The 12896-nt window shown below is 41.5% G+C and overlaps 1 protein-coding gene and 1 long non-coding RNA gene across 2 annotated transcripts; one reads left to right on the top strand and one right to left on the bottom strand.

Moving 5' to 3' along the window:
* Window positions 1–4736: 4736 nt before the first annotated feature.
* Window positions 4737–6010, bottom strand: LOC116710591 (uncharacterized). The gene is made up of 2 exons (XR_004337102.1): window positions 5783–6010; window positions 4737–5646 (listed from the first exon to the last, which is right to left on the bottom strand). It is a non-coding gene; the product is annotated as an uncharacterized LOC116710591 (long non-coding RNA).
* Window positions 6011–6104: 94 nt separating this feature from the next.
* Window positions 6105–12029, top strand: slc32a1 (solute carrier family 32 member 1). The gene is made up of 2 exons (XM_032549730.1): window positions 6105–7119; window positions 9179–12029. Exons 1-2 carry the CDS (start codon window positions 6716–6718, stop codon window positions 10365–10367), a joined length of 1593 nt encoding a protein of 530 aa, XP_032405621.1. The 5' UTR covers window positions 6105–6715; the 3' UTR covers window positions 10368–12029.
* The last annotated feature ends 867 nt before the right edge of the window (window positions 12030–12896 follow it).

The raw sequence follows: 12896 nt of genomic DNA, 5'->3' as shown, positions 1-12896 counted from the left end.
ATTATAGCTCTTCAAGGACAGAAGCACCTTTTGGAGTCTGCATGGCTTCTGTATTTGTGCAGCGTCTCACACATCAGCCAAGAAATCAATAGTAACATCCATTCTCTGTGTGCGTTGCGTATTGTTTGTGTGTCTCTGTGTGTGTTTTTGTGTGTCTGAGCTCATGATAAGTGCCAGAGTATTTTTTCCCCCTCCTGCTCTTGATTGTGCTGCTGACAATAGCAGTTAATGACAAGCCCAGAGTGGCTGCACAGTTCGACTGTGGGGGGAGGAGGACTGATGTGGAGGACGGAAAAAAAATGCATTTTCACAAGTAAAGGTGGTTTTTATTCATAAACCTGTGTGCAACGTGGTCAGCGGTTGCCTTTATTAAGCTCTGAGCACTCACCGTGAGTGCTGCGACTTTCAATTAAAGCAGAGCCGTTTGAAGGCCCCGCCGACATCACAGCAGCAGAACAAAAAGCTTTCAGCAGGTTGTGAACGTAGTCAATTGCAAACAAGATGTGCATTTCAATGAATCATTCAGGCTGGATGGGGAGAGGAAATGGAGGGGTTACACTAATAAAAACACAGTGATGCATGTGTTGGACTAAACAAAGACTTGCCGTTATTTCTATGAAAGAGACTCCCTGTATTGCTCCACTAAACGTGTTTTGTCCTTTAATTAAAAAAATAAACAACTTCTGCCAGAACAAGCACATGTATATTTTTAGAAATATAAAGAGCATCAGTCAAAGCATGTTATACAGAGATATGTTCTTTTTAAATGTACCCATCTTGAAAGGTATTGGTATGTTTTTGTTTTGTTTTTTGTAAAACAAAACCTTTCAAGAATCTCTGTGGGTCCATAAATATATATATATATATATATATATATATATATATATATATATATATATATATATATATATATATATATATATATATATATATAATTATTATTATTATTATTATTATTATTATTATTATTATTATTATTATTATTTTACTCAATTTGTTGACACTGCATACTTTATTGTTGGAAATAAAATTAAATATCCTGGCTAATTTAGCAAAAGTTTAATTAATTCAACACAAATATTGTAACATATTATTGATGACTTGTTTTGTTTAAGATCGATGTCAAAAGATAACAATGATATTCCTTCTCCACATTTGGTTTAATCAGTTGCAAATTCTTAACTCAGTGTAATGAATGTGGCTGAGAATTATTGAAATGATAGATGTTTAATCAATCAAGCATGGAGAGCTAAATACTGAAGAGAAGACTGAAAATAGAGAGTAAGAGAACTGGGGAGAGTGACTTACTGACAGGACATGTACGGACTCTGAGGAAAGTGCCAAGAGAATTTACAAAAGGTATGAACTGACTCAGACTTTTTAAAGACTAACTTGTTAAATGTGCAGTGTAAAATGGTACAGACGGACTCTATAGCTGCAGGCTTATAAATCAAGATTATCAGGCACAGAATCCCTGTGAGAGCCGACAAGATGTCACTGCTTTCATGACATCAAACTTTAATGAGAACAAAACTGTTACACATCAGGAGAGCAGCCTCTAAGGTCTGCTCCTCCATTGACTCTGCTCTCTGCTCACACATGTACAAACATCCTCCCTGTGTTGACCTCAGAGTGTAAATACAGTAAGGAGTTCTTGGAAGTGGGGTAGATCAAATGTGATGGGTATTGATTATTTAGCATCACCTAAATCCCTGGTCAACACAGGAAACGTCGATATTTTGTTGTAACATACGTGCATTTCCAAATTAGGATGATAATAGCAGGGCATGGTAATGAACATTTGAGTCTTTGAATGCAGCACTTAAAAAACAATTAGCTCTGTTTCCCGAAACATTTCATCAGACTTGCCTGCGGGCAGGCCGTCAGCTGTTCAGCAGAAACCCGGAGACAAACACATCATGCATGTTCAGATCAGGTCTGTGTTTGTTGACGGCTCGGATTTCTTTCTTTCTTTCTTTCTCCAACAGCGATGGCGGCGGTGAGAAGCGGTGAGTGTGAAAAATCGATGGCAAGACTGTGTGCCAGCTCCCGGGGCCATGCGGGTCCCAGCGGACCGGCTCCGTTTATTGTGCTCAAAAAAAGGCAATTACAATGTTAATGTGTCGCAGCAGGAGAGCGGACCCGGGAAAGAGGACAAGAAAGGTTGATGGAGAGAGCAGAGTCACTGTGGGTTAACAGCAAAACGGCGCCTGGGGAGCGTTTCAAAGGAATGATAAACTCACAGTACATGATAGATAGATAGATAGATAGATAGATAGATAGATAGATAGATAGATAGATAGATAGATAGATAGATAGATAGATAGATAGATAGATAGATAGATAGATAGATAGATAGATAGATAGATAGATAGATAGATAGATGGATAGATGGATGGATGGATGGATGGATGGATGGATGGATGGATGGATGGATGGATGGATAGATAGATAGATAGATAGATAGATAGATAGATAGAGTAGAAGAATTTCTCCCGTTATGTGTCATTGTTGTTCAGACAGAAGCCACCGTGCAGGACTAATTCAAACCCCTCTCCAGGAACCCTCTCGGGAGTCCATAATGAGCCATTAAACAGACGCATTAGGAGTAATGAAAAGGCTCTTAGTGGTTTTACCACTGCGGGCCACCTGGATTTGTCTCTCTGTGGAAGTGGGCGGTGGCTGTGATGATCTGATGACTTTGCGGCACCTACAGTGATTGGATGAGAAGAAAAATATGTCTGCATATGTCTAAAACTGCAGTCTTCCTTAACAGCGCCAGCGGGAATGCGGTGGGTAGGACAACTCCATGGATACGTATAGATAAAAGATTTTGTTTCTCTTTAAACGTCGCTGTCACACAGACTCAGCATAGCTTTGAGTGGTTGTTTTTTAGAGGTTCAACGATAAATTGCAATTTAGTTCATATAGAATCTAATGTTCAGACCTACTTTGAACAATTTTCTGTTCATTGGGAACAAATGAAACGTTCTATTGAAACTATTAAAGGACCACTGATTGTACTGGAATGACAGCTTTTTCAGTTTTTCTTCGAGAAAAATGGAATAGAATATATATATATATATATATCAATCCAGGTTTGCAGGTCAGTGGATAATCACCAAAGTAAGGAACAATAAAATAAGTAATCAATTAATTCTGTAAATCGTATCAGTTATTACAATACGCTTCACAATGAACCTCTAAACCTACTTGATTTTTCTCATCACTGGCGCAACCAGACTCTGTCCAAGGTGCTGAATATCAGTCCGCGCTTGCATATTTCTGAAAGCACTGAAATGAGCTCAGTGCAAACAGCGCCCATCGCTGTACCTGTGATTGTGATGCAAATGTTAATGGACTCTGAGGTCCTCTGATTAGGCCTGATGTTGGCTAATTTCCCCTCCTCTGCGCTCCCCGGAGAGCGCAGAGTGCCTTTTCAACGTCCCCCTCTCAATTCAGGAGCGTTGACTGTGTTTTCTGCCTCGCTGAGCTGATGGATGGGCGCAGCAGCAGAAAGACAGGCAGGTGATCATGGGTTAAATGGCACATAATGTGGTGCAGTTTCCAAAAAAAAAAAAAAAATTAAAGCGACTGCATCGCTTTGTTGGTGCATTTCATTTTGCTCAGCTCCTCTTTTGTTGTCTCAGTCTTGGCCGTGTGCATTCTATATAACACACACCCCTAAGTCTCTTCTCGCTTTTACGCACAGAGATCACCTTGTTATCTTAGAGAAATCTTTCAATGTCTGGAATGGAAAGAGACATGAGCGAAATTAGTCGGGGAAGTCATGGGAACAAAGCCATCTACCGAAAAAAAGGCCTGTGTAATGCATGTTTTCCTTTTATTTTGCTCTGGTCTGTGTTTTAAAGCGGCTTATTCAAAAGGGAAATGCGGCCAGAAATCGAAAATTATTTTGTGAATTTTGGGGAAACGTTGGGGGCGGAGGGGAGCGCTGCAGGAGTCGTGTGGAGGATGGGGAGGGAGCCATTGCAAGAGAGCGGAGAACCTTGTGCCAGCTCACCCATGTGTGTAATGCGAAAAAAGAGAGTCAGGGAGCTGAAATTGAGGAGGAGGGGAGGAGGAAGAGGGGGAGATGTGCCTGTCGGACCCCAGAGAAAATAGATTTGACCACAAATCCTGTACACAACATAGTATTCCGGATTCCCGTCTGTATCACCACCGGACATGTGGGTCAAACACACCTGACAGTAGCGATAAGGGGCTGTGATTGGTCATATTTATGCTGACATGGATGGATCCTCCGGGACTTGGCACCCTGAACCTTCGGTGACACCCGGCGTGGGTGATGAACTGCAGGAAGCATTTATTCCTTACACCGTTTACAACAAGTTTTGGCAATGTGCATCACCTCTGCACAATCTGAAATGTCTAAGGTCGTGAATTTGTGTATTTTCACAAAAATCTGCTATTATTATTATTATTATTATTATTATTATTATTATTATTATTATTATTATTATTATTATTACCACCACTACTACTACTACAGTGGGTGCTGGGAAGCTCTGTGACCTGCGGGCTGGTGGTGTCAGAGCTGCTCTTTTCATCCTGCAGCGCACTCCATCAGCTCAGAGCGCAGATCTGAGCAGGTCTGCAGCCCGCTGATAACAGCTCCGTCATTAACTCTTTCATTCAAAGCAGCAGCCATTTTCGTTCCCACGTAGCGGAAAAACACACACACGTTCGCACACACAAAGGACAGAACGGACAAAGCAGAGCGAGCGATTTATTGGCCTTGTATTTGTAGGGTTTTACTGGTGATGCACAGGCCTGATAAAGCTGCCCCTGTAGCCTGGGTGAGTCGGAGGAGCAGTTTGGCTTTTGTGCGTTTATTCTATCCTTAAAATATTAAATTATGTTGAACTTAAAACAACATTTTCGTCGAGAAGTTTCATGGAGACCAATGTATCAAAACATATTGTTAGATAGCACTGTTTGCTTTGATCTAACCAGGACGGAACAATTTAGAAAGGCTTTTAAAAAAAAAAAAGTTAAAAAGAAAAAAGCATTTTCTCAGACTTGTATTTTATGCCAGAATCGGAGATTTAAATGTGACACTTTGTTATTTTTACCAAGTATAAAGAACAGCAAGGTTGTAGCAGATGCAGGTTAGTCTGTGTTACTACAGGCTGAAGTGGCGCATCGAGTCGAATAGGCCGCAGCTTGGTGTCCTGGTGAGACTCTGTGATTCTGCAGCCTGAAGGCAGTCTGAGGATACAGAGAACACAAAGTACTACTGACAAGGCACCGCCTGCAAAATGATTACAGGAATGTGGGTCTGTGTTACACAGCAGCTCCATGAATGCATATTCCAATGAATGGAATTACGAGAGTGTTTTGTCATATCTTTTAAATTCAGAAAGAAACCATTTATTATTATTATTTTTATTTTAGTTTTGCACTAAGAACACGAAACTGGCCTTTTTGGAATGCGACTTTTTAAAAATAAACTAAATAATGATTCTAAAAGACAGAGAAAGAGACAGAGAGAAGGCAAATCTATCTCGAATCAGGACGAAATTTTACATTCCTCAACTCAAATTGTCTAAGCAACATGGTGGTTGGGGTTTGTTCCTCCGAAGCTGGAACATTTTTTGCAGGCACTTCAGAATTGCATGCGCCCTGAAACGAAAGAAGACAAAGTTTCCATTCATTAAAAATATTATTCTTTCAAACTGAAACTGCTATTCTGATTTTTTTTTTCTCCCTAAAATTTCACCAGAAACAAAAGAGAAATCCCCTTCGAGCATCAACAAACCTAACGCCGATCAACGCGGTCCAGAATAATCCCATTGATGCTTCTCTCTCCTCTTCGCTGAAGATAAATTTGGAAAATTTTACAGTTTTAAAACTGAAAAGCTTCTAGATTTCTGTGTAATATTTTCTGCTCCAAAGAGTCGGGTTTCTTCACATCCCTACCCCCCTTTATACTCGTAAAGTTATGCAAGATTTGAGGCCCTCGGAATGCCATTGGATGTTAGGATGAGGCATAATAGATTCTAGGTTGGGGGAGAGCTGGTCGGGGTGCAGCAAGCACCTCCCCTAGAAATGCAGCAAATCTCTCCCGTTTTCTCCTGGTGGGGCACTGGGAGGGCTGGAGACGTGCTTTGCATTGGCAGGCGGATGAGGACACGTGTCTCGTCCCTGCCTCCCCCTCCCCGGGCTCCACGGTACCGCATTGGCATCAGTAGAGGCACCTGAACTCCTGGGGAAAGCTGCCTGCCACCTTATAGCTACCCCCTAAAATAAAGAACCCACAACACAGTCCCCGCAGGAACCTGTGGCTTGACTTTTTTTTTTCTTTTTCTTTTCCAGTTTTTTTTTCTTTTTTCTTTTTGGTCGTGCGTAAAGCTTTTGCGCACAGCGCCTCGGAGACTGAAAAGGTGCGCTTACACTCGTCGAGCGTCAGATCGCAGCACCAGGATGCAGAAACCGAGCAGCGACGTCTGAAGGTGACATGAACCTGGGGATAGTCAAGAGCATCAGCCGCACACACAACAAGAAGTGGAGATAGCAACTGAAAACCGTCGTGTCTTGAAGCCAAACTTGCGCTTTTCCCTTTGGCTTTATCTCATGCTGAGATTAAGGAGCTGCAGAACACAGTAGCCTCATTTTTCATTGAGTGGGGGGAAAAGGAAGAAAAAACATCTAATTAGTCAGTGGACAGTTTAGAGTCAACAGAGGAGGAAAAATGGCGACGTTAATAAGAGGCAAGATATCTAATAAACTGTCAAACGCAGCCACGGCTGTGTCCAACAAATCCACGGCAAAGGTGAGCGGGATGTTCGCCAGGATGGGCTTCCAGGCCGCCACGGACGAGGAGGCTCTGGGCTTTGCCTCCTGCGACGACCTGGATTACGACCACCGTCAGGGCATGCAGATGGACATTCTGTCCTCCGAAGAGATCGGAGGAGAGGGCGGCGGAGACGGCGGCGGGCTGGAGGGGGACAGCCACTACCAGAGAGACGGCACCGGTCCGCCGCACTCTGCCTCCAAGGACGGGGGCTCGAACAACGAGTTGTCCGAAGTTAAACCAAAAATCACCGCCTGGGAAGCGGGCTGGAACGTCACGAACGCAATCCAGGTAAAGACTCGGTTCTAATTGGTTAAACCGCCCGTGGTGTGGCTGTGAAATATGAGAAGAATGCACACCTGAAAGGAGATTAAGAGAAAAAGAAAACAAAAAATAATTTATAATTTTAATAAATTAGTGATTTTTATTAATTGTGGCGTTTTAATAATTATCAGAGGAGGGCATTGACTTACAATCGGCTCATGCATTAATAAAAGTGAAAGGTATATGATGTCCTAGCACCGTTAACCCTCCCCTCCCCTCAACACACATTCTTTGTCTGTAGTAATTTCAACTGTCTATGATGTACAATCCTGATAATTCTGCAGACCAATAAGGCAAACAGGTTCAAGTCTTTCTTTTTTATATACCAGAACTAGTATATTGTCCTGTTGGAAATCAAAAGTAAGGAGCAATTACAGCATTTAAAACTTAACAGAAAAGTGGGGGGGATTCTACAAGGGAAATCACAATTTTATTGAATAAAATAAATTATTTTTTTTTAAAAAACCACGCCTCATTGAGAGACAAAAAGCTGCAGAAATTAGGAGTAGAGACTCGTGAGTGCGCACTGCTGTAGGGGGCTATGCGACAAAAATTCCTCCATCCACGCAGTTCCTTTTTATGCTGTGGTCATGGACTGACGTCAGAGTGTGTCTCCTCCAGTCTGCGATGACGTCAGAGGCGGGCGGATGCGCTCAAAGCCATGTGGAAAACCCACAACATGAAAAACATGACAACTTCTGTGTAGTCACGCTGTGCAGCCGCACATAAACACGCTGCAAGCGGACAGGGCCGGCCTAAGATAGCATGGGGCCCTAAGAGATGCTTTAATTAGGTCAGTTAGCCCCGTTGCCCACCAGCCATCACAGCACCTCTAAGTATTGTCTCGTGGTTTAGAGAAACAGTAAACAACTTTATCACTGAATACGTTTTGCTTGACTCTCGCTTCTGCAACTTCATGTTGTTATATTAATAAAAAGAATAAGGAAATTTTATAGAGATGTTTATTTGTTTAATGTATTGCTCTTCCAAGCAGCAAAAGAAATATATATATATTTATAAACTTTAAAATACTATTATGAATTAGAAACCTTCTCCTTTATTTACAGCAGAGGTACATTCACAAAGTTCTGAATGGGGTCCAGACAGGCTGATGATAATCTTGGGATGGCACACCAAAGAAAGCAGACACTAAACACATCTAAGAGTATTATTTAGAACTTGAAATTTATATTTCGCAAAAAAGAAATTAAACAATCTTGAATCTTCCTTATTTTTTTAAACAACGTAGTCATTCAGCTCATACTTTCAAGTAGCAAAAATCAGCTGACAGACATTCAAAGAAGAGATAAACATGATGCACATTGTTACAAATAAATGAGTGTATAATCTTATCAATGTTTGTCCTTTAGTCTCTTAAATGTAGGCTCCTTTTGGATAGATGAAACTACAAATCCAAAGTTTTGAGATTTATATTCTGTGCAAGTATTCAAGGGGTCTTGAGGGTCTCCCTGCTGGAGCCCTTAATAGAATGGCAGTGATGTCACTTCCTGACTAATATTAATGACTTGGGAAAATTTAAGAGAAGAAAAGAAAAAGTTCAATAAGTTGCAATTTAATTATTTATGTAATTTACATAAATCTGTTGTATTTCTCTGTCTTTTCTTGAATGTCTGTAATTTATTCCTGATACTGTCTTCTAATAATGCAGAAATCACTTAACATAAAAAAATAGTGGCATCATGGTATGATGGCCAACATGACAAAATCAGCAAATTTAGTTTGTATACAGGTATTTAAAAATAATTATTTACAGACTGCAGGCCATTTAAAAAGAAAAACATTAGCATCAGAATATATATTTATCTATTTATTTGTTTGTTTGTCCACCTTAGCTAAGCACCAACAAAAAACCTCCTAAAGTTTTCATGTTACTTTTGGTTTTGGTGTAGCCACCCCAAAACAATATAACTGCCCCCATCCTGTTCACCACAGCCAAACTTTCTGGATGTGGCCCTGATGGTCCGCTCTGTACAACCTGACGACACCAGCCAATGTTTTTGTACTTTCTGTTCCCAGGGGATGTTTCGTTCTGGGCTTGCCCTACGCCATCCTGCATGGAGGATACCTCGGACTCTTTCTCATTATTTTCGCCGCCGTGGTGTGCTGCTACACGGGGAAAATCCTCATCGCCTGCCTGTACGAGGAGGACGAAGACGGGCAGCTCGTCCGTGTGAGGGACTCCTATGTGGACATTGCCAACGCCTGCTGCGCGCCCAGGTTCCCAACGCTGGGCGGTCACGTCGTGAATGTAGCTCAGATCATAGAGCTGGTGATGACCTGTATTCTGTACGTGGTCGTCAGCGGAAATCTCATGTACAACAGTTTCCCCAACATGCCCATCTCCCAGAAGTCTTGGGCCATCATTGCCACCGCCGCTCTGCTCCCCTGCGCCTTCCTCAAGAATCTGAAAGCTGTCTCCAAGTTCAGCTTGTTGTGCACAATGGCGCATTTCGTCATCAACGTCCTGGTGATCGCCTACTGCCTATCCAGGGCGAGGGACTGGGCCTGGGACAAGGTCAAGTTTTACATCGATGTCAAGAAGTTCCCCATCTCCATTGGAATTATCGTGTTCAGCTACACCTCGCAGATCTTCCTGCCGTCCCTGGAGGGGAACATGCAGAAACCCAGCGAGTTCCACTGCATGATGAAATGGACTCACATCGCTGCCTGTATCCTCAAGGGCCTGTTCGCCCTGGTGGCCTACCTGACCTGGGCAGACGAAACCAAGGAGGTGATCACAGACAACCTGCCACCAACTATCCGAGCCGTGGTCAACCTCTTCCTGGTGGCCAAAGCTTTGCTGTCCTACCCACTGCCCTTTTTCGCCGCCGTGGAGGTGTTGGAGAAAACCTTCTTCCAGGACGGGGGCCGCGCCTTCTTTCCGGACTGCTACGGAGGCGATGGACGCCTAAAGTCCTGGGGACTGACTCTCCGATGTATACTAGTGGTGTTCACCTTGCTCATGGCGATCTATGTGCCGCACTTCGCCCTGCTCATGGGCCTCACCGGCAGCCTGACGGGTGCCGGGCTCTGCTTTCTGCTTCCCAGCATCTTCCACCTCAAGCTCTTATGGAGAAAGCTTCAGTGGCACCAGGTGTTCTTTGACGTCTCCATCTTTGTAATAGGCGGTATATGCAGCATATCCGGTTTCATCCACTCCATGGAGGGGCTCATAGAGGCTTTCAAATATAACATAGAAGAATAGAGACGAGTCATTGGAGGACGGATGCATCTCAATAAATTAGAATAGAATCATAAAGCAAATTTATTTTACTAATTCAGTTTAAAAAGTGAAACTCATATGTATTCATTGCATACAGTGGCACATTTTCCAAGTTTATTTTCTAGTAATTTTGCCTATACAAAGTGAAAACCCCAAGTTCAGTTACTTTAAGAAGAAAAATATTCCATAGGACCAATAAAAAGATCAATTTTGATACAAATATGTGATATCATCACCATAGCAGTTTTCAAGACAAGGGTGATAACTTGAAAACTGTTCATCAGACAGTCACTGGCACCCTGAGCAAGAAGAGCAACCCAGAAAAAATTCATTACTAAAGAAGATGGTTGTCCACAAGGTGCTGTTTGAAGGTGGAAGGTTGAGTGGAAGGAAAAACTGTGGAAGAAAAAAAAGAATTAGAGAAAATACCCAGTTGCTTGAGCACTTTAAATGGTCATCTCCTGGATGAGTCAGAAGTCTAGGTCAACATATGTCAACAAGGCATGCTAAAGTCTGCGAGGCGTGGACTGCAGTTAAAGTCAGAGCTTCTAGAGCCACCACACACAGAACTATCCAGGGCATGGATCACAGCTGGAGTCAATGTCAGAATTGTCTTGATTAAGGTAAGAATAAAAGCAACTGGTCTAAGTGATTCAAACTTCTCTTGCCAGAAATAAAAGTTAATTTTCAATTTAATTTAGAAATCAATCCAAGCCCAAGACTGTGGAAGACTAGTTTACAAGCTCCGCATCCGAGTTGTTTGAAGTCCAGAGGAAAATTTTTCACATCCAGTGAAGATTTGCGGATTCTTGTCATCTGCTGGTGTTGTGTTTTATCAGGTCCAGAATCAGACCTTCTACCAGGAAAGCTTAGATAATCTCATGCTTCACTTTATTGACCATTGTGTCACTACTTGACTGGCCTGCAAACTCTCCTGAGCTAAACGCCTTTGAGAGTATTTGTGGTTTAAAATCCTCTTTTCATAGGGTCCTATGTAAAATTCTAACTTTCTCAGAAACTGAATGTGAGGTTTCCGTTTACTGTAAACCTTATAGACGCAATAGACGCTTGAAACAGCGACGTCTCACCGCCTGTAACGAATCTATAAAATATGTTTCACTTTTATTTTGCTGAAATAAATTGGTTTTTCGGTTATATTTTAGTTTATTGAGATGCACCTGTACTCGTTAACTGCAAATTCCCATTTAGTGAAAACATTAAAAACACACAAACACTAAGCGGCGTGCGCTCCTTCCCCCTCTGCTTGATTCATGCGTAAAAGCGCGCACTGAACACACATACACACATTTGCGCACCTATCTCTCATGTATTTTACACACACAAGTCTAACAGCAGCGAGGGAGTCTAACGCGTCCGCCCAGTCGATACGTGTTGTATACATATGCGAACAAAAGAAACACAGACATATTTTCCAGTGGAGTGAACGTTTACAACATTGACCTTAAGAAAAGTTGCAAAAAGAGTGCAGACGCTCGTGTCGCTCTTGCGGTGCTTCTTCCCCACATGAGATCGCATCGAGTTTGAGAGACTTGGAGAAAGAAAGAAAAGTGATTAAATTTAGTTTAAACTGTAACGTGACTGCAGGGGTTGACTGTGGTGTTAAAGCCCAAAACAAGCCCGAGGGAAAAAAGAGGTTAAAAATCGGATTATATATATATATATATATATATATATATATATATATATAATCCGATTTTTTACAATCTGCATCAAACCGAACAACGTTTTTATTTTTTTAATAGAAAAAAATCTGGATATCACTGATAATAAAAACATCAAATAGAAGAGAGCAACTGTACAAACTATGCATTGAATGTATGATACAGGCTACAGAAAATGGGACATAGATACAAACAAAAGTTAAGTGTTCTGGTTCAGTGGCGTGGACGTGTTGATGCTTTGACAGGCCTTTTCCCCTCCACAAGACTCCTCATTTTTGTTTCTGAGCTTATCGACACGCAATAACAAAGTTCCATCTTAACTTCTTTCCATCTAGTGGCCTCCCTCCATCCAGCCCCGTTTTCTCTCAACATGGGAGCTCCGAACTAAAACTGCAAACCGAATTTAAAAATAACGCATCTAGATCCACACATGGCCTGTTTATGAAAATTAATTTGATACGCTCCAGTTTTAAAAATTTCGATGTCTAAAAATATTTTTAAAAAATGGAAACCATAATTAATACAAGTCAGATTATCAAAGAGGAAAATGTGCATACATTTTTCATTCTGTGCAATCCAATGGGTCCTGTGGAAATGTTATTAAAAAAAACCCCGTATGTGTAGTGTGTTATTGTGGTTTCAAAAAGATGGAATGTATATCTCAAAAGTGGTGATCATATATCGTGAAATTAATATTAAAGAATAAAGAAATAAGTGAAATTATATTGTAAAAAATGTGTGTGGTTTTATGTAAAAGAAGAACGATCAGAACATGTATTTTTTTTCCTCTATAATAAAACACAGAAAATGATGGTGATGGTAGGAGTCA

The sequence above is a fragment of the Xiphophorus hellerii genome, chromosome 20, assembly GCF_003331165.1.
Source record: "Xiphophorus hellerii strain 12219 chromosome 20, Xiphophorus_hellerii-4.1, whole genome shotgun sequence".
NCBI lineage: Eukaryota > Metazoa > Chordata > Actinopteri > Cyprinodontiformes > Poeciliidae > Xiphophorus > Xiphophorus hellerii.
The sequence above is the reverse complement of the archived record's forward strand: the minus strand, read 5'-3'. Positions and strand labels throughout refer to the sequence as shown.